At 36.6% G+C, this 24,285-nt stretch overlaps 1 protein-coding gene across 4 annotated transcripts in view; it reads right to left on the bottom strand.

Moving 5' to 3' along the window:
* Positions 1–1,604: 1,604 nt before the first annotated feature.
* Positions 1,605–24,285, bottom strand: part of LOC101841903 (solute carrier organic anion transporter family member 6A1) — a 76,956-nt gene continuing 54,275 nt past the window's right edge. For all 4 annotated transcript variants that reach the window (XM_005077224.2, XM_040752769.1, XM_040752770.1 and 1 more), the window contains 5 exons: positions 19,756–19,943; positions 15,264–15,328; positions 14,164–14,301; positions 11,294–11,448; positions 1,605–1,753 (listed from right to left, as the gene is read on the bottom strand). In XM_005077224.2, the coding sequence (XP_005077281.1) occupies positions 11,312–11,448; positions 14,164–14,301; positions 15,264–15,328; positions 19,756–19,943 (528 nt within the window). In that variant the 3' untranslated portion in view covers positions 1,605–1,753; positions 11,294–11,311. The remainder of the gene's footprint in view (positions 1,754–11,293; positions 11,449–14,163; positions 14,302–15,263; positions 15,329–19,755; positions 19,944–24,285) is intronic.

Below are 24,285 nucleotides of genomic sequence, written 5' to 3'. Positions count from 1 at the left end.
ATCTTCAACCAATGATGCTGGTTAAACCAGACAGTAGTATGTAGAAGAATCCACATAGATCTATACATACCACCATTCACAAAACCAAACACAAAATGTATCCAAAGACCTCAAAATAAAACCTGATATCCTGAATCTGATAGAAGAGCAAATGGGGAATAGGCTTGAATTCATTGGAACAGGAAATTACTTCCTGAAGAGATCACAGCACAAGAACTAAGGTCAACAATTAATAAATACAGCCTCACAGAAGTGAAAAGCTTCTGTTAGGCAAAGGACTTTGTCTTTTGAACAAATGAATATCCTAGAATTTGGGAAAAGATTTTTACTGACTACACATATGATAGAGGGACAATATTCAAAATATATTCAGAATTTAAAAACTAGATATTTAGAAAACAAATAACTCAATTAAAAATGAGGTATAGATCTAAAGAGAATTCTCAAAACATGAAACTCAAATACTTAAAATGTTCAACATCCTTAATCATCAGCAATGCAAATCAACACTCCTTTGAAATATCTTACACCTGACAGATTGGCTAAGAAAAATTAAACAAATGACACCTCATGCTTCCATGGATGTGAAATAACGGGAACCCTCATCCATTGCTTGTGGGAATGCAGACTGGCATAGTCACTATGGAAATCAGTGCAGCAGTTCCCCAAGAAGATGAGAATTGACCCACCTCATGATCCAGCTATACCACTCTTGGGCATCAACCCAAAAGGCGCTTCATCCTACCACAAAGACACTTGCTCAAAGACACATGTTCATTGCTGCTTTATGTGTAACAGCCAGAAACTTGAAACAACCTACATGTCCCTTTTACAAGTGACATCAAAAAACAAACTGAGATGTTGACCCCTGACTTCCTCTTTGGCTGAGCAGGGGGTCTCTTCTTTTGCCACCATTGCATGTGCTAGACTTCCAGAATTCTATTGTCACTGCTTTACATCTCACGACATGAGTGCTAACAGGACAGAGGCCTGGTGGCATGTCTGCCTTTACATAGATTGTAGTGATCTATATATAGGTTCATATACTTGGGTGGGAAAATACACATTCTTCATCCTGCCAATCTGTTTCTTTTGTTTTCATTTGATATTTTTTATTTAGAAAAATTAGATTAGAAACAGTCTTATTTTACATATCAATCCCATTTCCCTCTCCTTCCCATCCTCCCATACCTCCCACCAACCCCAAACCCCCACCCCGTCCAACTCCCTAGCCACTCCCCAGGAAGAGTGAGGCCTTCCATGGGGGATCATCAAAGTGTGTCACATCATTTGAGGTGGGGCCTAGGTCCTCCCCCATGTATTTAGGCTAAGAGAATATCCCTCCATGGAGGAATGGGCTCCCCCACAATAAAACTAAGAAGAAATTCCTAATTCAGCCAGGTGGTTGTGGCACATGCCTTTAATTCCAGCACTAGGGAGGCTGAGGCATGCAGATCTCTGTGAGTTCAAGGCTAGCCTGGTTTACAGTGCTAGTTTCCCAGATAGCTATGGATGTTATACAAAGAAACCCTGTCTTGAAAAACAAAAAGCAAACAAAGGAAAAATTCCTAATCCATAAAACACAATCAGAAATCTTTCATAAGAGTATTATTTATTGTAAAAATGAAGATACACATAGGTACTTTTCTGCTGTAATTTCTCTTCTGATTTATAGCCTGGCCAGAAATCGTAAGAAATCTTCAAAGGATAGACTGTTGTCCTTAGAATGTGGACTCTCACAGGTTCTCCAGTCCTGCAGGTTTAAACCAAAAAGAGTCAGTCAACTTTCAGATAAAACGAGGTTATAGATTTTTCATACTGCATGTTGAATTAAAGGAGTGTGAGTAACAATGATTATTTCCTGTTTCACACTCTCCTCTGCCTGTCATGGTCATGGGATGTAGCCAGCCCTCCATGCAAACGCATATTAAGATTATCACTGCATCCAGAGAAACAGCAGGGAAAACTGGCTTATTTGTTCTTGCTATAAAAAGTCACTTTATTATAGTATTTGGAAAATATAATTTATTAATTAATGTACAATAATTTATGAAAAATTAAAATCTTTTTAGAAGCTTATTTTAACTTGAGAAAAACTGGCAATTGATTCAAGTTACCAGGCACTGTTAATAAAATTCAGGTGACAGTAAGACAGACATATGATGACATTAAATTTTATGACTTCTAAAATAAAAAGCCACAGAAAATGTATACTGCAGATTTCTGGAGTAATCTCTTTATGTCAAATCATCAATGAATACAATTTTTACTCTTAAAGATTAAAATGATCTATCTTGGAAGTCCAGTCTGATTTTCATGATATGATCTATAGTGAAATATCTAATTTAATTTATAGAATTGTTGTAAACAATTACCAGTGTGCCAAATAAAAAGTAACAAAAAATAGATATTAGGGGCTGGATAGATGGTTCAACAGGTTCAGCTCTAGCCAACAAGACTGATAATCTTAGTTCAATCCCTGGATCCTACATGGTAGAAGGAGAGAAAAAGTCCTAAAATTCCTCCCTCTCTCCATTTTCTCCTTTATCCCAGCTTGTAACTCCAGCACATCCTGGACCTCACTAACCCTCAGACCACTCCTGAAAAAGATCGACTGTCTATAGATTTTTCTCCCCTTCTTCTATTACTCTAGATCCAAACCCCTGTCTCATACCCAGCAGTACAGAAGAATATCTGGTGTAACCTATCTTCATTGTACCCCCTCCTGTCCCCCCCACAATTCAAGGTATATGAAATAAGCAGATCCTGGATGATCACTCTGTTTTCCTCCCTGTTTCAAAAAACCCCTAAGATCCGTAGTTTATCCCATTCTAAGTGTCAGCTCCCAATACCCAGAAATACATTCTCCATGGATCATAATTTTCAGGTCTAAAGAAAATTTCCTACCAGGCAACACACAGGCATCAAACTTTCTGAAAACCCATAGACAAAACAGAAACTAAGGAACAAAACACCCATCCAATAAAGACAAATCCAGAAATCAGTACACTGAACTATAATCATCCCAATTTCAGATGCCTAGACAGCAGTGTAAAACAAACAGTTAATATCCAGGGCAATATGACTCCAATAGAGGCCAGGTATCCTACTACACCAAGCTCTGAATATACCAACACAGCTGAAGCACAAGAAAAAGACCTTAAAACCAATATATGAAGATGATAGCAGTCTTTAAAGAGGAAACAAATAAATATCTTTAAAAACTCCAGGAAAAATAACAAGCAGTTTAAGGATATGAAGAAAACTGTTCAAGATCAGAAACCCAAACCGAGGGAATTCTGAAAATGAAAAATTCAGGACTTCAAGCAGAACTACAAAAGTAAACTTCCCCAGCAGAATCAAAGAAATGGAAGAAAGAATTTCAGTCACTGGAGACAAAAAAGGAATTAAACATCAGTTAAAGAAAATACTAAATTAAAAAAACTCCTGACACAAACATCCAGGATATCTGGCACACCATAAAAAGACCAAACCTAACAATAGTAGGACTGGAAGAAGGAGAAGATTCCCAGTTCAGAGGCCCAGGAAATATTTTTAATAAAATGATAGAAAAAACCTTAACTTAAAGAAGGAGATGATTATAAAAGTACAAGAAGTATGCAAAACACCAAACAGTTTGGATCAGAAAAGATAGACTCCTGGCCACATAATAATAAAAACACTAAACACAGAGAACAAAAAGAATATTAAAAGCTGCAAAAGAAAAGTGTCAAAAACACATAAAGGCAGACCTATTAGAATATACCTGACTTTTCACTGGAGATTCTAAAAGTCAGAAGGTCATGGATAGATGTACTTGAAACTCTAAGAAATAATAGGTGTGAGTTCAGATTACAATACCCAGCAAAATTTTCAATCACCATAGATGGAGAAAGTAAGATACTCCATGATAAAGCCAAATTTAAACAATATCTGTATACAAATCCAGTCCTACAGAAGTTGCTAGAAAGAAAACTCCAACCTAAGGCGGCTTATTGCACCCATGGAAACACAGGGAATAAATTATCTCACACCAGCAAAAGCAAAAGAAGGGAAACACACACACACACACACACACACACACACACAAACACACAACCACCTGAAAAAAACAGCAGAAATCAACAGCCAATGGTCACTGATAACTCTCAATATTGGTGGTCTCAATGCCCCAGCAAAAAGACCCAACCTAACAAAATGGATGAAAAACCAGTACCCACTTTTCTACTTCATTTAAGAATCATACCTCATCTCTCTAGGATAGATGTTACCTCAGGTTAAAGGTTAGTAGAGGATTGTCTGAGCATGTGAACCTAAGGAGCAAGCTGGTAAAGCCCCTTTACCATTTAACAAAACAGACTTCAAACTAAAACTAATCAAAAGAAGTAGGGAACGGTAGTACATAAAGAAATAATTCACCAAGATGACATTTCAATTATTAACATCTATGCCATAAAAACCAGGGCACCCAAGTTTGTAAATGAAACATGACTACCACTTAATTCACATATTGACCCTCACTAACTGATAGTGGGAGGCTTCAATACCCTACTCTCATCAATGGACAGGTCATCCAACCAAAAGTGCAGTGAAGAGAGGTACTGGAGGTGTTAGACATTATAAACTGAATGGAGATAGATATTTATATAGCATTTCAGCCCAAACCAAAAGAATATACCTTCTTCTCTGCACTTGATGGAACTTTCTCCTAAATTCGCCATGTGTGTGGACACAAAGCAGGCTCAACAGATACAAGAACATTAAAATAGCTCCCTGTACCATACCATACCACCACAGATTAACATATATCATCAAAACAGAAACAACAGAAAGCTTACAAGCTCCTAAAAACTAAACACCTTTCTACTGAAAGAAAAATGAGTTTATGCAGAAATAAGAAAGGAATTGAAGACTTTCTATAATGCAATGTGTCTTAGTTAGAGTTCTATTGCTGTGAAGAGACACTATGACCATAGAAACTCTTATAAGGGAAAATATTTAATTGTGACTGGCTTCAGAGGTTTAGTCCACTATTGTCCTGGTAAGAAATTTGGTATCATGAGCGCGGACATGGTGCTGGATAAGGAGCTGAGAGTTCTACATTTTGATGCAAAGGCAGCAAAAGTGAAAATTATGTCATAAAGCCTAGCTTGAGCATACATGACCTCAAAGCCCGTACTTTGACACACTTCCTTCAACGAGGCCACATTTCTTAATAATATCACTCCCCATAGGGCACATTTTCTTTCAAACCACCCTGTAATTTTCTTTAATTGTTTCTGCCTTTCAAGCTACATCTATCCTACTCAGCAACTGCCACCCTGAAGCTACCACAGCAGCTAGGCTACAAGAGCCTAAGCCTGAGGGAGCTCTGTTCACTCAGGCACCCACTCTTTCAAAGCTACTAAGGAAACTTATTTAAATCTCTGTCCGGAAAAGAAATCAGTAGTCAAAGGTTGAGGTAGAATCCTGCTTCCCAGAGAGGGTGAATAGCAAGTAACTCACCTAGCTCATTTCCTCCAGTCTCCCAAGAAGTCCTTGTGTATTTTATTGCCTCTCCTTAAAAACCCTTCTCCACCTGACTCCTCCCAACAACAGCCTGTCAGTTAGTTGCTGACCCAGTCTCCTGACCGCAGGTAAATTTTATTTAATCAAACACATCTTTGCATCGTTAAACAAATGTTCCAGAGCATAAACAAATGTAACACACCTTAAAATAATATTCTACAATGCCACCAACAGTGAATTTAAGCACACAGCTTACCCAAACTAATGAGACACAATGAAAGTTGTTCTAAGAGGCGAGTTCACAGCACCAAGCACCTGCTTAAAACAACAACAACAAAAAAAGACTGCAGGCGTGCGCCACCACAACCGGTGACAGAGAGAGAGGAGTGATGAGCAAATTGGCAAAGAATGGGCTGGCAAAACCAGCAGAGACAGCTGATCTGAACAGGGGAGTGCTCTTGGACCCCAGACCGACAGTGGGGAGGCCAGCATGGGACTGATCTGGACCCCCCCAAATGTGAGTGTCAGTGAGAAGGCCTGGGCAACCTATGGGGCCCTGAGCTGTGGATCAGTGTCTATCCCTGGTATACAAACTGTCTTCAGGTGCCTATAGCACAAAGAGAGATGCTCTCTCAGCCTGGACTCTTAGGGGAGTGCCTTGACCCTACCAAGAGTAAAGTGACAGACTCTAGATATCCCCTATGTGGAAGGATTTGGCAATAGGGTGGGAGGGAGGGGGGGGGAAGGGGAGTGCTGGAAGAGGGGAGGAAGAGGGAACTGGGATTGACATGTAAAACAAGCTATTTAAAATTAAAATAAAAAATGATAAAAAAAGACTGCAGGGATCTTATACTACCAACTTAAAACAACACTGGAAAGCTCTAGAACAAAATAAGTAATCACAACAACCAAGGGAAGTGGAAGACAATAAATAATCAAATCCCAGGCTGAAATCAATAAAATGGAAACAAAGAGAACACAAATAATCATTGAAACAATGAGTTGGTTCATTGAAATATGAACAAAATAGACCAACCCTTATTGACACTAACTTAAAAGAATAAAGAAGATGTTCAAATTAACAAAAGAAAAAAGAAAATATACAACAACAGACACTGTAAAACTACAGTGAATCATAAGGATATATTTGAAAACTCCACCAAAATGAAAAATCTAAACTAATGGGTAATTTTCTCCATAGGTACCACTTACCAAATTTAAATCAAGACCAGATAAATAATCTAAATACCCATATTAAATCCTATTGAAATAGAAGCAGTCATTAAAAGTCTCCCAGTCAAAAAATTCCCAGGGCCAGGTTGTTTCAGTGAAGAATTGTACAGAATTTCAGAGAAGAATTGAGACCAATATTCCCCAAATTATTCCACAAAACAAAAGCAGAAGAAATATTGCCAAGCTCATTTCATGAGGCCGTATTTACCCTGAAAGCCAAACCACATAAAGATCCCCAAAAGAAAGAAGTAGAGAGAAATTTTCCTTATGAACATAGATGCAATAATATTCAATATATCTACAAAGTAAATCTAGGAACACATCAAAAGATCCTTCACCATGATCAAATAGGCTTTATCCATAAGATACAGGAATAGTTCAATGTACAAAAATAAAGAAATGTAATCCACTAAATAAACAAATTGAAAGGATAAAACCACTCATGGTCATCTCATTAAATGTGGAAAAGGCCTTTGACAAAATCCAATATGCCTTCATGATAAAAGTCATGGAAAGAAAGGGATACAAGGGGCATAACTCAAGATAATAAAAGTAGTTTATAGAAACCATAACCAACATCAAATTAAGTGGAGGGAAATTTGAAGCAGTTCTATTAAAATCAGGAACAAGTGAAGTTTGCTCACTTTTTCCATACATATTCAATATAGCAGTTGAAGTCTTAGCTTGAGACAATTGAAGGAAATCAGGTAGATACAAATTGGAAAGGTAGAAGTCCAAATATCATTATATGCTGATGACATGATAGTATAGATAAATGACCCTAAAAATTCCACCAGGAACTCCCACAGCTGATAAACACCTTCAGAGAAGTGGCTGAATACACAATTAACTGAAAAAAAATGCAGTAGCTCTTCTACATACCAGTGAGAAATGGACTGAGAAAAAAATCAGGGAAATAATACCTTTCACAATGGTCTCACATAATGTAAAATATCTTTAGGTCACTCTCACCAAAGTGAAAACTTTATGAAATTAAAAACTTAAAAGGTTTTAAAGAAAGAATTTGAAGAAGACATCAGAAGATGAAAGGATCTCCGATGATCACAGATTGGTAGTATTAACATCATAAAAAATGGTCTTCCTATCAAAAGCAATCTATAGATTAAATGTAATCCCCATCAAAATTATAAGACAATTCTTCATAGAACTTGAAAATAAAATTATCAACTTCATATGGAAAACAAACAAACAAACAAAGCCAAGATAGTTAAAATGAAAGAACTTCTGGAGATGTCACCATTTCCAATTTCAAGTTGTACTTCAAAGATATAGTAATAAAAATCACATGGTATTGGCATAAAAATAGATACATTGATCAGTAGGATCTAACTGAAGTCCCAGACATGAATCATCACACTTATGGACACCTGCGTTTTGATAAAGGAGCCAAAAATACACACTGGAAAAAATACAGTATCTTCAACAAATAGTGCTGTTCAATGTGGATATCTATATGTATAAGAATGCAAATAGATCCACACTTAGTACCCTGCACAAAACTCAACTCCAAATGGATCAAAGACATCAACTTATTGCCAGACTTATTGAACCTGATGGAAGAAAAAGGGAGAAAAAAGCCTTCAACATTTTAACACAACAGACAATTTCCTAAACAGAACACCAGTAACTCAGGCACTAAGATCAACAATTAATAAATGAAACCTCACAAAACTGAAAAACTTCTGCAAAGTATACCTTCATTTGGACAAGTCATCAACCTGTAGCATGGGGAAAGTTTTTTACTAACTCATGTCCAATGGAGGACTAATATCAAAATATATAAAGAACTCAAAAAACTACGTAGCAAAATGCTAAATAATATAATTAAAAATGAGGTACAGTTCTATATAGAGAATTCTCAATAAAGGAAACTCAGATGATTAAGGAAAACAAGAAAGGTTCAACATTCTTAGTCAACAGGGATATGCAATTCAAAATGACTCTGAGATTTCATCTTACACCTGTCAGAATGGCCAAGGTCAATAATACATCTGATAACACATGCTCTTGAGAATGTGGAGTAAGGGGAACACTCCTCCATTGCTGGTAGAAGTGAAAACGTGTACAGCCACTGTGGAAATTTATATGGTGGTTACTCAGAAAGATGTGAATCGATCTACTTCAAGGTCCAGCTATACCACTCTTGGCTATATGCCCAAAGGACACTTCATTCTACCACAAGGGCATTTCCTCAACTATGTTAGCTGCTGCTTTATTCATAATAGCCAGAAACTGGAAATAACTTAGATGTTCTTCAACAAAAGAATGGACAAAGAAATGTATTACCTGGAGTATTACTCAGCTGTTGAAAAAAATGACATCATTAAATTACAGGCACATGGATCATAGTGGGAAAAAATCATCCTGAGTGAGATAACACAGACCCAGAAAGGTAAATATGGTATGTATTAACTTATATGTGATTATTAACCATTAAATAATGATAATCAACCTACAATCGATGGACCCAAAGAGGTCATGTATAGAGGAAGGGAAGGGGGGGTGGAGAAACACATGGATCTGTTTGGGAGGAGAACACAGACTTTATGGGTGGACTGGGGGTGGCTGTTGATGGGAACGGGAAGAACAAGACCAGGTTAAAGGAGATAAAGTGAGAAGAGACAGCTGGAACTGATTCTCATTTGAGGGATGGTATGGAAAACTAGTGCAATCGAAACTACCCAATATGAGTGAAGTTGATCCAAATGAGGTCCCGCGATGCAGGAGTGGAATACAAAAGACTATCTCTTGCCTCAGATAAGGCTTCCAGTAGCAGAACTGTGCTGCATTCCATTGAGTTGTTGATCAAAGGGATTCTGTGGAAATCCACAAATAATCCAGGCTGTTGCTAAGACAATGGGTTTCCCTCAGCAGGACCCCATCGCCGAGGACAACACCCACACCACTCATTGAACATGGAGAAGTCCAGCAGGTGCCTACATGGAGCCTTCACCCGTACATCCTAGTCTCTTTGGTGTGGGAAGGTGCTCTGTAGGCAACCAAAAGAGAAACGTAAACACCATTCAAGCCACAGAACCTTTGACGTACAGTGTGTCCTCGTACAAGATAAGCTAAGGCGATGGTGGCACAGAACTTGCGGGGTGGCCAATGTGTTATTTGACTTAAGGCCCACTCCATGAGCCAGAAGTCATACCCAACCCTGCTTTGGTGACCAATGACCAGACTTTAGATGGCCCGGAGACCTAAGATAAAAGCAAACACTACTACTGCAAAGAAAAAAAAATTAGTGAAATGATTCCTAATGATAATGTGCTATACGCAAAGGCCAGTGCCTTCTCCAGTCATCATCAGAGAAGCTCCCTCCTGCAACAGACAGAAACATGCTCAGACCCACAGCCAGACTTTACACAGAGAGAAAGAGTTCTTGAACAAATAGCTTTAAGTGTGATGTCTCCATCACATCCCTCTCTTGAGAGTTCTGGCAAACTGGAAGAGGAGGAGGAGGAGGAATGGAAGATCCAGAGAGGATGGAAGACACTAGGAAGGACGAGGCTCTGAATCGACTGCCAAGGCTGACAACTCAGAGACTGAAGCAGCAAGCACAGGTCCTACTCGGCTCTGCTGCAGGTGCTCTGCTTAGGTTACAGCTTAAGCTTAGTGTTTTTATGGGACTCCCACCTATTTGAGGAAATGGGTCTCTGGCTCTTGTGCCTGCTCTGGTTCTCTTTTCCTTCTGTTGGGTTGCCTTGTCCAACCTTGTCGTGCTTGGCTGTTGTCTGCTGGAAGCCTGTTCTTTTCTAATGACCGACAGAAAAAGAGTGCAAATGGCCTAGAGAGGAGGTGGGGACAAAGAAGTGGGAGGAGTTGAGGGAGGAGCTGAGGGAGGAGAAACTGTAATGAGAATGTATTGTAAAGAAAAGCGTCCGTCTGCAGTAAATGGGGAGAAAAAGACCTCTAATATGTTTAAGGATCTACTTATTTGTGTGAATGCTCCATCTGCTTGTACTCCTGCATGCCTGGAGAGGACATCAGATTCCATTATAGATGGTTATGAGGTGATGAGAGTTGAACTTAGGACCTCTGGAAGAGCAGCCCAGTGCTTTTAAATGCCACCCACCCCATTTTCTCTGCTACAGATTTTAGATATTTTATATAATTGGAATCATATGATGTGATTGCATCTGTGTGTGTGTATGTGCGTGTGTATGTACCTTTATTTGAGTCTGTTTCATTTTTTCATTTTTCTGGTTTGGGGAAAGGGATTTCTCTGTGTAGCCATGGCTGTCCTGGAACTCACTCTGTAGACGAGGCTGGTCTTGAATTCAGAGTTTCACCTGTGACTGCTGTGCTGGGATTAAAGGCATTTACCTCTACTTGGAATTTCTTACGAGTTAAAAAGAAAGTGTATGTTTTAAAATATCTTCAGCAATCTCAAAACAGACTATATTTTTATGCTCATAACAAAACTTGTGGGAATCATATAAGCATAATTTAAAATGTAAGTATATCACTATTATTTTAAAAGTTATCAATATGATATTCCATTGACAAAAAAATATAAAGTCCTTACCAATGAAGAAATCAGAGATTATTTTTTTCCTTTTTTAGTTTCTTTTGCTTTCTTTTCAGGCAGGTTCAGATTCTCAGAACTTTCAGCTATCATAAAATCATATTTACGAAGTGCAGAAAATACAAGTAAAGTTGTGGACAATTTGCAAGCACTACCTGGGTTAAAAAAATAGTACTTATAATATAGCTATATTTTAAACAAAAGTTTATGAAATAATGTCATTTAACTGAAGAAACACATAGTTTATTTCTGAAAATATTACTTACCCAATTATGAAAATTAATACTATGTTAAATATTTTAAAGTGCTTATAAAATTTTTCATATTCATCAGATAGCCTCCAAAAGGTAATGTTGCATGAATTCGTGAACTGTATTAATTTGAAAACATATAAATGAATTATATCTTTTCAAATTTATCTGTCAATAGAAACTGAAATTTGCTTAAAGCTTTAAGTAGCTTTAGTCTTTGAATTATTGATCACTTTCCACACATAAACATTAATTTATTGGAAATATAATTGTTTTTATAGCTTTCATTTTGTTTTAAATTTCTGATAATTACAAGCATTACATAAAAATAATTAAACCTCACAAGCCCTGATAATTAGAGTAAAAATGTTGTAGCAAAACAATACCAGTTATATGATACCAGCTAAATTACAAGAAAAATACAACAACGTGTTTTCCATTTATGAAATATTTCACATATCTTAAGGAATAGTACCTCTAAGGTGTTCTTACCAGTGACACAGTTGTAGTTTTACAGTGAAAATTATAAGCAGTAAATGATTGTAATGTTTTTTTGGAAGCACAAAGTTTGAGAAAAGGAGAAATCATGAAAAATCTTCTCAGTTGTGCTTCCAAAAAGAGTGAAGAACTAGTAGGAAACCCACCCGAGAGCAACGGAAAAGTTTCCGGACAATATCTTTAAATTTCCTGTATTTAAAGAAACAGAAAATCAAGATTCAAAGTGGATGGCAGTGGCATGGAGTCTGCTCTGAGTCCATTTTCCACAGTAGATGGGATCAAGAGGTGCAAAACCACACCTTTATCCCAGAAGAACCTGTGACTGGAGTATTCTGTTGCCTTCTCACAAAGACTGAAATGGAATAATTTCGTAGAACAAAGAGTGCAAGGAACTACCAAAGCACATGCTTAATGCCGAGGAGGCAGAATTCCAAACAACAAAACAATAAGAATATGCTGTGGGAAAGCAGAATGGAAAGAGTTGGTGAGTTCATAGCCTGGTCAGGAAAGAGCAAGATCAAATGTTTGGAAGAAATTACAAGTGTGGCCTGGTGTGTACTTGCTAGTGAGATCATTGCGACTAATCAGGAGTGCACTGTTGTGCATCTGAACAATGACAAAGGGTCTTCAGAACAATTCAGAACTCTTTGGAGAAGAAGTCTGCCCCCTTCCAGGGGAGGATTCTTCAGGGTTAGCTTCCTAACTATGCTTGCTCTTTAGGGGAACTTTCTCTCCTTGCTTCCAAAGGAGTAGCACTAAGCAGCCATGGCTCAGACTTAAGTCCCAATGCTGACATGGAAGAAGTTCTAAGTGATCCTAGTTGTCCAGGGAAACAAAATACAAGTGCTTTGGGCTCCTGACAGCTTCAACACCATCCTCAGAGGAAAACCAGGGAGACTAGCCCGAAAATTGCTGCAAGGTTGGAGTCCACATAGAATTGTCCTGACAGCGCAATGCCAACTTTAGCTTTGGAAGTGAATCTCTACAGTGGACAATAGACAGTTGGAGCCACTAGCAGTAATAAGCAGTATCGGAGACAATTGTAGGAGGAGTGCAAATCACAGGCACTCTTCACATCAGTGCTCATGGGAGATTAGGTCTGAGCTTTCAGATACAGAGTCTGCTGCACCAGATTTCAGTCAGTCTTCTCTATGGCATGAGTACTCCTCTCCAGTCCCTGACATCCCTTAGACTAAGGATGTTTATCCTGTGCTTGTCATCATTATTACATTTTACATTAGGAGATCACGTATCTCAGAAGCCAGACATGGATTGCTGCAGATTGAGTGTTCATGCCTTGGAAGCTTTATCCTGTTGTCAAGACCATGGTGATGAGTCTTATAAGAGGGAGGTCACCTTGAAGACTCATAGAGAACACTAGGGATATGGATTTTACAGGTCAGTTGACCTTGATTTCTTCCAACTGAAGCAGTGAGCCTGAGCTCTGGGTTTTCTAGCTTCCCGTCTCTTAATGTGATAGCTCTCTAACACACGGGTTCCAGAAGTCATGTCAGGTAACATGATCTGATGCAGCCAAAAGGCCCTTCCAAAATTATAGTCCTATTTGTAACTTGAAACTCCCAAACTGTGGACTAAATAAACTTCATAAAATACCAAATTCAACTTTTTATATAGATCAAAATGGAATAACACACATGAAATCTATCTGGTTTGTCCATATTGTCAAAGAGACAAGTTTTCTTTTTCAGGGCAAAATAGTATTTTTGGTATGTAATGACCAATTGCCATCATCTGTTCATCAATTGGCTGGTTTGCTAAGCATTTACAGACTTACTAGATGGTGTTTCCTTTGTTAGCTTTGAATTTCTAACTGGTTCTGATGTTTTCCATTTCTTCTGAATTTATGTTTTGTTAATTTACTGTTTCTTGACTATTTTCTGTTGTTTGTCTCTATAATAATCTTCTTCTATCCTTTCTTAATGTGGGAATATATTTCAAAGTTCTCCAGTGGGTAAAAGTTTATAAAATAATTCCTGAATAATTGTATAAGCCTTTGATTATCAAAGGATTACTCATGGTTAATTATTTCCTTGTTATAAACAATTGCAAATCCTAAAAATAATTTTATTTACTTCAGTTTATATAATTCACATCACTTACATAGTCCCAACAGTATGTAGACCATTCTCGACTTATTATAGATCCAACAACGTCCTCTAATTCCACATTTATTAACATCCCAGTAAATACAAGAATTATTTGCTGTTAATCGAAAAAGTATTGGTCCGGGAATTGATCCTATAAAATAGTCAATGATTACAAGTTCTTTATAAAAAGACACTATTGACCAGCTTAAAACATAAGTGTGCACATGCACACACACACACACACACACACACACACACACACATGATCCCCTAAACATTATTTAAATTCTGTAATACTCTTATCGATTGGTTCATTAACCCTAGCAATCAGTATCCTGATCCCTACATTCTAGAAAAGAAAATATTGATGCTGTATTTCTAAATAGCATTTATGTCCACAGATTTGTGTGGCCACTGATCTTCATCAGAAAGGCTTGCTGCTGTGTCAGGTGTTGATGCAGACTTGCGACTATTCAAAGCACTGAGAATGTATGACTGTGAGGGCTCAGCAGCAGATGTGACATCTCCATGACTCTCCTCTTTTCAGAGGCTTGGGGGACAGTATAGAAGAGGGAGCTGGAGGAATCTAAGAGCCAGAGAATGGAAAGGACAGTGGTAAAATACTGACCTTTGGACATAACACAGCTGTTGCAAACATGAACTGATAAGAGCTGTTGCTACTTTCACAGGCTTATAAAAGATCCAGTTAGTAAAAAAAAAAAAACAAAACAAAACAAAACAAAACAAAACAAAAAAACAAAAAACACCACTAGGGGTTTGGAAAGGCATTGGAAGTCCCGGAAATCCAAGTCGCTTTGTAGGATTTCTCAGATCCACATTTGTGAGATGATAAAGATAACATCAGGTACAAATGTATGTCTCCAGCTGAGGCAATGTAGTTGATGCATACTTTTGTTTAACAGGATGGCTTTTATTTCACATACTTTCTGTCTGTATTTAGTTGGCTCCTAAGTTTTCCAAAAGAAATTTCCTATTCACTTGTTTTGTGTTATTTTACATTAGTACTTACTTGTAACTTTAAATAAACACATAAGAAAATTTAGATATAAATATGAACAATTTGATACATTAAACTTATCTGAAAATACATACCAAATAATCTCAACGTTGTATAGGTCACACCCATGCCCAGTGACTTTAAATTGGGAGGTAAAGTTCTGAAAGCAGATAACAAAGATATTACCTATAGAGTGACACATTATGTTTATGTTTAATATATAAATATAAATAATGTATTATATTATAAATATATCTATGAATTATGTATTATCAAATATATTATATATTACATAATTTATTCTATTAACTTTTAGCTAGTTTACCAAAGTTCAATTTGGTCTATAGACACAGTATAGGTCTTTCCTTTTCCCCCTTTCTTCATGCGTTCCCAGTTCTTCATTTTTCCTTTCATCTATTTTAATCTTTGCAGTTACTTTCCACAGGACACGAGCCGGCTTTATCATATCTACCCCATAAGTAATAGGCTTCCCTTATTTGTGATTAGTGATGTCATAATTAACATCCTTAGCTATCATGTTCATTAGGCTTTCTAAAATGTATTTGTTTGGAGAATTTTAAATATAAATTTAAATGCATACTCTGGAGAGCAGAACAAGATAAAGCAGAAATAGCACAGGAATCTCATGCTAATATACCTGCCCTCATTTACCAAAACATCTCCTTCTGCTCCTCTCTCTTCTCCCACCCTTCTCTATCATTTTAATTGCTTTCTTCGTTCCAATACTGAGTTATGTAAATTCATACATTAAAAACTACATGTCTCTGAATTACCCCACTCTTCATAGAGTACAAGCTGTATTCTTTAATGGGCATTTTTAATAACATATTCCTAGTTAGTATTTCTTCATTTTTATTTTTCTTTCTTGTTTTGTCTTCATTTGTTTTAAGACAAGTTCTCACTATGAAACCCTGGCATATGCCTATAAGTAAAGTAAATATATTTTGTTATATATACCAACTGTACAAAATAATGTTGTCTGAGCATACAATGTATTCACTTTCTGTTCCATCATCTTATCTCTACCCCAACATCCTCTTTCTGATTCCCTTAATGTCCCCTAAGAGTTTTCTTCTCTGTTCATGGCTTAAAAGAAATGAACTCCACAAATGGGATAATATATGCAATGGTTGTTGTTGCGAATGTAACTTATTCATTTAATCTGTTGATCTGCATTTTCATTAGCTTTCCAGCAACTGACATAGTTTAATTCTTATGATCAAATCATAACTTTGATATCCATTTTTGACTGTTGTTAACACTGCCTCAGTGAATTTGAGATTCCTCAAATATGTACCCTGCATCATTATGACTGTGTCTTATAGTAAATCTATTTTTAATCTTCTTGAAGAACTTTCACATTGTTCTCCATGGTGCATATAATATTTCAAGAGGATGGCTTTCCATCATCTTCACCAGATTTTTTTTCTTAAATGTAGTCATTCTACTGGATTAACACAGAATGTGAGGTGTTTCTGATTTGCATTTACTTTCTGATTAAATATATTTGACACTTTGTGTTTTTATTGGATATCTCTACTGTGTATTTGTTGGATATCTATACACCATTTGTCAACTAAATTACTTGTGCTTTATTTTTCTGAGTTCTTAATATTTTCTGAGTATCAATCTACTGCCAGGTGTATAGCTAGGAATAATTTTCTCCCACTCTGTTGACTGTCTCCTCCTTCTCTTAATCATTTTCTTTCTTTCTTTTTTTTTTTTTGGTTTTATGAGACAAGGTTTCTCTGTATTGTTTGGAGGCTGTCGGTCCAGCCTGGCCTCGAACTCATAGAGAACCGCCTGCCTCTGCCTTCCGAGTGCTGGGGTTAAAGGCATGTGCCACCACCGCCCGGCATCTTAATCATTTTCCTTACTGCACAGGTGTGTGTTTGTGTGTGTGTGTGTGTGTGTGTGTGTGTGTGTGTGTGTGTGTGTGTGTTAATATGATGAAATACCACTTGCCCATTATTCGTCCAGATTCCTGAACTTTTGGAGTCCTTTTCAGAAAGACATTGCGTTTATATCCTGGGGTGCCTTTAGAAAATGATTCAGATAGTTTCTGTCTTATAATGTCATTATGGGTTTGTTTTCTTATAGAAAGACATTTTATTCATTTCACATTTGTTTTTGTTGTTTTTCAATCAGTTTCATCCCTCTGCATGTGGACTTCCAGTTTTCCCAGCACCATTTGTTGAAGAGGCTGTATTCAATAGAAACATCAGTTTCTGCAACATAAATTTGGGGTACCTTTGTTGAAATCAGAGGTCTCTTGCTGTATGGGTTTATGTATGGGTCTTGTATTCTCTTCCATTACTATACATATTGGCCTTTATGCTAGTGTCAAGGTGTTTTTGTGACTATGACTTGGCTGCATAATTTGAAGGTGTATATAGTTCCATCATACAATTTTGAGCTCATCACTGCTTTAGCTAGTCGTAACATTTTATATTTACAGGTGAATTTTAGAATTCTCCCTGTCTTATGAAGAATGCAAATAGAGTGTATTAGTGAATAATATATGAATTTTAGATTGTATTTGGTAGGATGATCATGTCCCCAATATCAATTCTACTGATCTGTAAGCATGAAATATCTTCTAAATGGAGGACAGAAGAAAACTTTCAAGAGGCGTTTTTCCTTCTGCCATGTGAGTTCACAGGACTAAACTTGGGTTCATTTCACTAACTCAACAGAGGGTTCTTTTCCATTTTCACCTCCTGGAATTTTATAGTTTAGTTTACAGTTATCGATCTTTTAATCACCCAAATGGGAAGTCTGAATATATTCTGAGATTTCTCCATATTCCAACGAAGTGACAATTCTCACCCTCTTAACAAAGCTAAATATTTCCCCAAAATGCTCTAACATATTAACTCTAAATATCACTATTACATGCTTTTTTCTACACTTTCCCCCTTTTAGCTCAATTTTCCTTTCCATCTTCAAACCACCCTATCAATTGCACATTTGAGTGTTATCACAGCACCAAAAACATTGAGGAAGAGGACAGCATTGAGGTAAACTGTGGTTATTCAGGAAGACCCTGTCCACCAAAACACATAACTACAACAATGCAAAACAAAACAAAACATATATATCATCAATTCTGTTTGTCTAATTCAGAGAATTTCAATATGCATATGATATGTTTTGACCAAACCCACCCCTATTTTCTTATAGCACAATTAATAAAAACCCAGCGATAGAGGTTGAGGTTCAAGCTGAAGATCAGAAAAGCAAAGCAACCAAGTCATTAGAGTGTTCTCACATCTACCAAGGCTAAGAACAAAGGTGGGGGGAGGATATCCTGTCCTCAGAGTAACTACACAGTGCAATGCTCTGCACCAAAAATCTCAGATTTATATGAGCTCTTATATTCCAACCTTATATTCCTCTCTAGTGTTGAGATTAAAGTTGTGAGCCCTGTTTTCTTTTAGACTGATTCACTCTCATGTAGCCCAGAGTAGCCTTGAACTCACAGAGATTCATCGGCCTCTGTCTCCCAAGTGGTGGGATTAAAGGTGTGGCCACCACTACCTGACCTCTATGGCTTAGGTGTGTGGCTTCCTAGTGGTTTAATATGTGTGTGTGGCTAACTAGTCACTTAGGTGTGTGGCTAATTAGTGGCTTAGCTCTGCATTCTGATCTTCAGGCAAGATTTATTAGATCAAAAAGAAAATATCACCACATTTTTCTCTCCACTCCAGTTCCTTCTTATTCTATAGCCTGCTTTTTCCCATCAGAACCATATACGTGGTAGGATATTTCACACATTTATGTCTCTACTTTTACTCTTCAGATAAGTGAGATGATGCCAGGAATGAACTAGTGGTTTTTGTTAGTTTGTTCATTTTGCTGGTTAGATTTTACTGGATACTAAGAATACAAATATACTTGTTAACTTGAAAAAAACACATTTAGAGTAATACCTTCTGGTTTTTGTTAGTTTGTTCATTTTGTTGGTTAGATTTTACTGGATACTAAGAATACAAATATACTTGTTAACTTGAAAAAACCACATTTAGAGTAATACCCTTTTATTCTGTTCCTAACATAAAGATGAATTTTTGGTGGGCTTTACATATTCTGGAAGAACATGTGAATGACAAATGTAGAACTAGAGACAAATACTCATACCCATGGGTGAACTTCATACTCACATCTCTGCTACAGTTAAAATTTTTCCCATTTGTGGATTCTTCATGTGTGTTATACAAAGTGAGTGTAATCTATGGTTTGTATTAAACTTATTTTGTTATTAATGTATGGATAAATATGTTTTCTAGATAATTATAACGTTAGAAAGTAATATGAGCAGTCCCAAAACTGTGTATACTTAGTTTTAAATTAATGTGAAACTAAATGCAACATCTACACAAGTGAGGCAAGTAAACATGTACAAGGGAAAATTAAACTTATACACAGATTTCCACAAAAATATTTTCTCTCTTTATTTACTACTTTAAAACATAGAAAATCTTTTGCTGTAGCAATATGAACAATTTCTAAATGTACAATTCTTATGTACTAAATGTATAATAATTATAAGTGTTACATACTTACCGAAGGATAATCAAGATGATTGGTATAGTAGCTGAACTAGAAAAAGCAATTGAAGAAAAGAAAAAAGCAAAAAACAAAGGAAGTTTAAAACACTTGGTATTACATTTTCCAGGAAAGGCGTCAACAAAATCACCTTCAAAATCTGCAGTTGTCAATCCTTCTTTAATGCAAGAACAATTGTAGTATGTCTAAGAATATTGAACATGAAAAAACAGTATTTCAGAAACAGAAAGGGGACAATAGCTTTATTAATATAAAAATAAAAATTAAATCAATATCCAAAGGGAAACTGCCCAGGGTTTTGCTTGTTTTTGTTTTAATAAATTTTAAGATTAAAATATAATCATATTAATTTCTCCTTCCTTTACTGTCTCTAAACCCTTCCATGTATCCCCCTTTCAAATCCATAGCTTATTTTTCTTTAATTGTTGTTTTTATATATGTATATTATATACACTTACATACATAAATACATACATACACACACACACACACACATAAATGTAACCTGCCCAGTCTGTATATTATTACTGTATAAAATTTTCAGGGCTGACCATTAATAACCAGCTGGTGTGTTTTTCACTGAAAAAGACTGTTTCTCCTGCTCTCAGCCTTCCTTAGACAGGGTCTCACTTTGTAAATCTGGCTGGATTCGAAATCACAGAGGTATGGCTGCTCCTGCTTCCAGAGTACAGGGATTTAAGGCATTCATATGAGAATGCCAAATTAAATAAATATTCTCACTTTAAATCTGCCATACATTACTTAGAAATGCAATATTAGTTGTAAAATCAGAGATATTTCACCTGCCAGAGAATTACTTTTTGTGTGTTTGTGGATATATAATTGTTGTAAATAAGGAAGTGTTCTACAAACTTAAGAAATAGTAGTTAATTTATATTAAATTTATTATAATTGTATAGAAATATAAATTAAGAAAAAATAAAGATAATGTAATGAATAGTTAAATTTTACCTGAGATTTGAAAAATGAACAATTACTCAACTATGAAAGGTTGTGTAAGCTCGTTACTACTTTGTTTTGTGTATAATTATGGTGGATTTGGTTTTTATTAAGCACAGACACATAGCATCAGATACCAAATATTTTTAAGAGCACATAGAACAGCAATTGTAAACCCAGAACAAGGGAGGCAGAAATACACACACACACACACACACACACACACACACTTAAAAGGCTTACACAGTTGGAGATAAAGAAATCATATAGAAATTTATTAGGCCATTTAAAATGTCCTAAGCTACAAAACAATAATCATAACAGAGAAACAAAAACAAAGTAAAAATACTGATAGTAAGAAGTTTACAGATGACCTGGGTCTGACTGATTAAGAAAATAAGAGCATAAAATCACATCAGCCTTGTTGATGAATTACTAGACATGTTAAAGAACACAAATAGCTGGCGATCCCAGCTTCAGGTGAGCTTTGGTCTCCCTAGGGCCACTCCCCATCCTCGACCCATCACCCATTCCCTCAATCTTCTGGGGGGGGCCCTACTGGTATCTAGAAGACCCACCCACACAGGAAAAGCATCAGCCCTTCCAAGCCTCAATCTCCTGCACACCAGCTTCAGCTCCTGGCATCTAGAGGACCCGTCCACACAGGTACATCATCAGTCCTTCCAGACCTCAACCTCCTGTGACCCTAGCTTCAGCTTCAGGAAAGAAGGAGATCAGTGGAGACAGAAAGACCCCACCTGCACCCACTGGAAGAAGAAATGGGAAGAAGACAGAATAAGAGCTCACTCAGCAATAGAAAGGCCAACATGACTCCACCAGAATCTAGAGACCCAACGCCAGCAAGACCTGAAAAGCACTACATAGATGAAGCAGAAGAGACAGACCTTAAAAATTATTTTATGAAGATGATAAGGACCCTCAAAGAGGAAACGAGGAAATCCCTTAAAGAAATAGAAGAAAAACCAAACAAAAAATCCATGAAATGGGGGAAAATGCAAACCAAAAAATTTAAGAAATAAACAAATCTTTCAAAGAATCTAAAGAGTACCAAGAAAAAACAACCAAAAAAATGAAGGAAACAACTCAGGCAGTTGAAGGATTGAAAGCTGAAATAGAAACAATAAAGAAAACACAGAATGAGGGGATGCTGGAAATAGAAAACCTGGGTAAATGAACAGGAACTACAGATGCAAGTGTCACCAATAGAATACAAGAGATAGAAGAGAGAATGTTAGATGTTGAAGACTCATTAGAGGATATACAGTCATCAACCAAAGAAAATCTCAAAACCAACAAATCCCTAACACAAAATATCCAGGAAATATGGGACAACATGAAGAAGCCAAACCTGAGAATAATAGGTATAGGAGAAGGCGAAGAAATACAGTTGAAAGGTACAGAAAACATGTTTAACAAAATCATAGAAGAAAACTGCCCTAACCTTAAGAAGGATATGCCTATGAAAATACAAGAATCTTAGAGAACACCAAATAGGCTGGAACAGAAAAAGAAGTCAGCACGCCATATAATAATCAAAGCATAAAACCTACAGAATAAAGAGAAAATATTCAGAGCAGCTAAAAAAAAGGCCAAGTAACATATAAAGGCAGACCTATCCATTTACACCTGACTTCTCAATGGAAACTATGAAAGCCAGAAGATCCTGATTAGATGTCCAACAAACGCTAAAGGAACAAGGATGCCAGCCCAGACTACTATACCCAGCAAAGCTTGCAATTACCATAGATGGAGAAAACAAGATATTCCAAGACAAAACCAAATTTAAACAAAACAATGCAGCCCTACAGAAAGTACTGGAAGGAAAACTTCACCCAACAAAGATGAATACACTCACAAAGTCATGGATAATCCTACTTTACCAAACACCAAAAGAAAAAGGAAGGGAAACTCACACAAAATAACACAACCACAAATAAATAAAAAACAAACAAGAATCAACAATAAGTTGTCATTAATATCCCTCAATGTCAATGGTCTCAACATGCATATAAACAGACAAAGACTAGCAGAATGGATATGTAGACAGAATGCATCCTTCTGATTTTCCAATCAAACAGACCCAAGAAACAAGCAGGTGTAGCAATCCTAATATCTAACAAACTAGACTTCAAATTAAAATCAATCAAAAGAGATGAAGAAGGACATTTCATATTCATCAAAGGAAAAGTCCATTAAGATGAAGTCTCAATTTTGAACATCTATGCCCCAAATACAAAGGCACTCACATTACTGAAAGAAACATTACTAAAACTCAAATCGCACATAAACTCTCACACACTTGTAGTAGGAGACTTCAACACTCTGCTCTTACCGCTAGACAGGACCTCCAGACAGAAACTTAACAATGAAACAAAAGAACTAATAGAAGTTAAGACCCAACTGGGCTTACAAAACATCTATAGAACATTCCACCAAAACACAAAGGGATATACCTTTTTTCACGGCTCCACATGGAACCGTCTCTAAAATTGACCACATAATAGGAACCATAGCAAACCTCAACAGATACAAAAAAAAATTGGAATAGTCCCCTGTATCTTATCAGACCATCACACATTAAATTTAGAATTCAACAATAACACAAATTGCAGAAACCCTACAAACTCATGGAAATTGAACAATGCACAATTGCACAATCCCTGGGTAAAGGAAGAAATAAAAAAAGAAATTAAAGACTTCCTGGAATTCAATGAGAATGAAGACACAACATACACAAACTTATGGGACACTCTGAAAGCAGTGCTGAGAGGAAATTTTATAGCACTGAGTGCCCACATGAAGAAACTTGAGAACAGTCACACTAGAGAATTAATAGCACAGCTGAATGCTCTAGAACAAAAAGAAGCAAACTCACCCAATAGGAGCAGATGCCAGGAAATAATCAAATTTAGGGCTGAAATCAATCAAGTAGAAACCAGGAAAACATTGCAAAGAATCAATGAAACAAAGAGTTGGTCCTTTGAGAAAATCAACAAAATAGACAAACCTCTGTCCAAACTAACCAAAAGACAGAGAGGGAGCATGCTAATTAACAAAATCAGAAATGAAAAGGGGGACATAATGACAGACACTGAGGAAATCCAGAGAATCATCAGGGAATAATTTGAAAACCTGTACTCCACAAAATTTGAAAATTTAAAGGAAATGGACAATTTCCTGGATAGATATCACTTGCCAAAACTAAATCAAGAGCAGATAAATGACCTATAACCCTTAATGAAATAGAAGCAGTCATCAAAAGTCTCCCAACCAAAAAAAGCCCAGGCCCAGATGGCTTCAGTGCAGAATTCTACCAGAAATTCAAAGAAGTGCTAATTCCAATACTCCTCAAAGTATTCCACACAATAGAAGCGAAGGATGACTGCCAAACTCTTTTTACGAGACTACAATTACCTTGGTACCCAAGCCACACAAAGACACAACTAAGAAAAAGAACTATAGAGCAATTTCCCTCATGAACATCGATGCAAAAATACTCAATAAAATACCAGCAAATCAGATTCATGAACACATCAGAAAAATCAT

Source organism: Mesocricetus auratus, unplaced genomic scaffold, assembly GCF_017639785.1.
Source record: "Mesocricetus auratus isolate SY011 unplaced genomic scaffold, BCM_Maur_2.0 Super-Scaffold_100010, whole genome shotgun sequence".
Classification (NCBI taxonomy): domain Eukaryota; kingdom Metazoa; phylum Chordata; class Mammalia; order Rodentia; family Cricetidae; genus Mesocricetus; species Mesocricetus auratus.
Note: the sequence above shows the minus strand (reverse complement) of the source record. Positions and strands in the feature narration are given on the sequence as shown.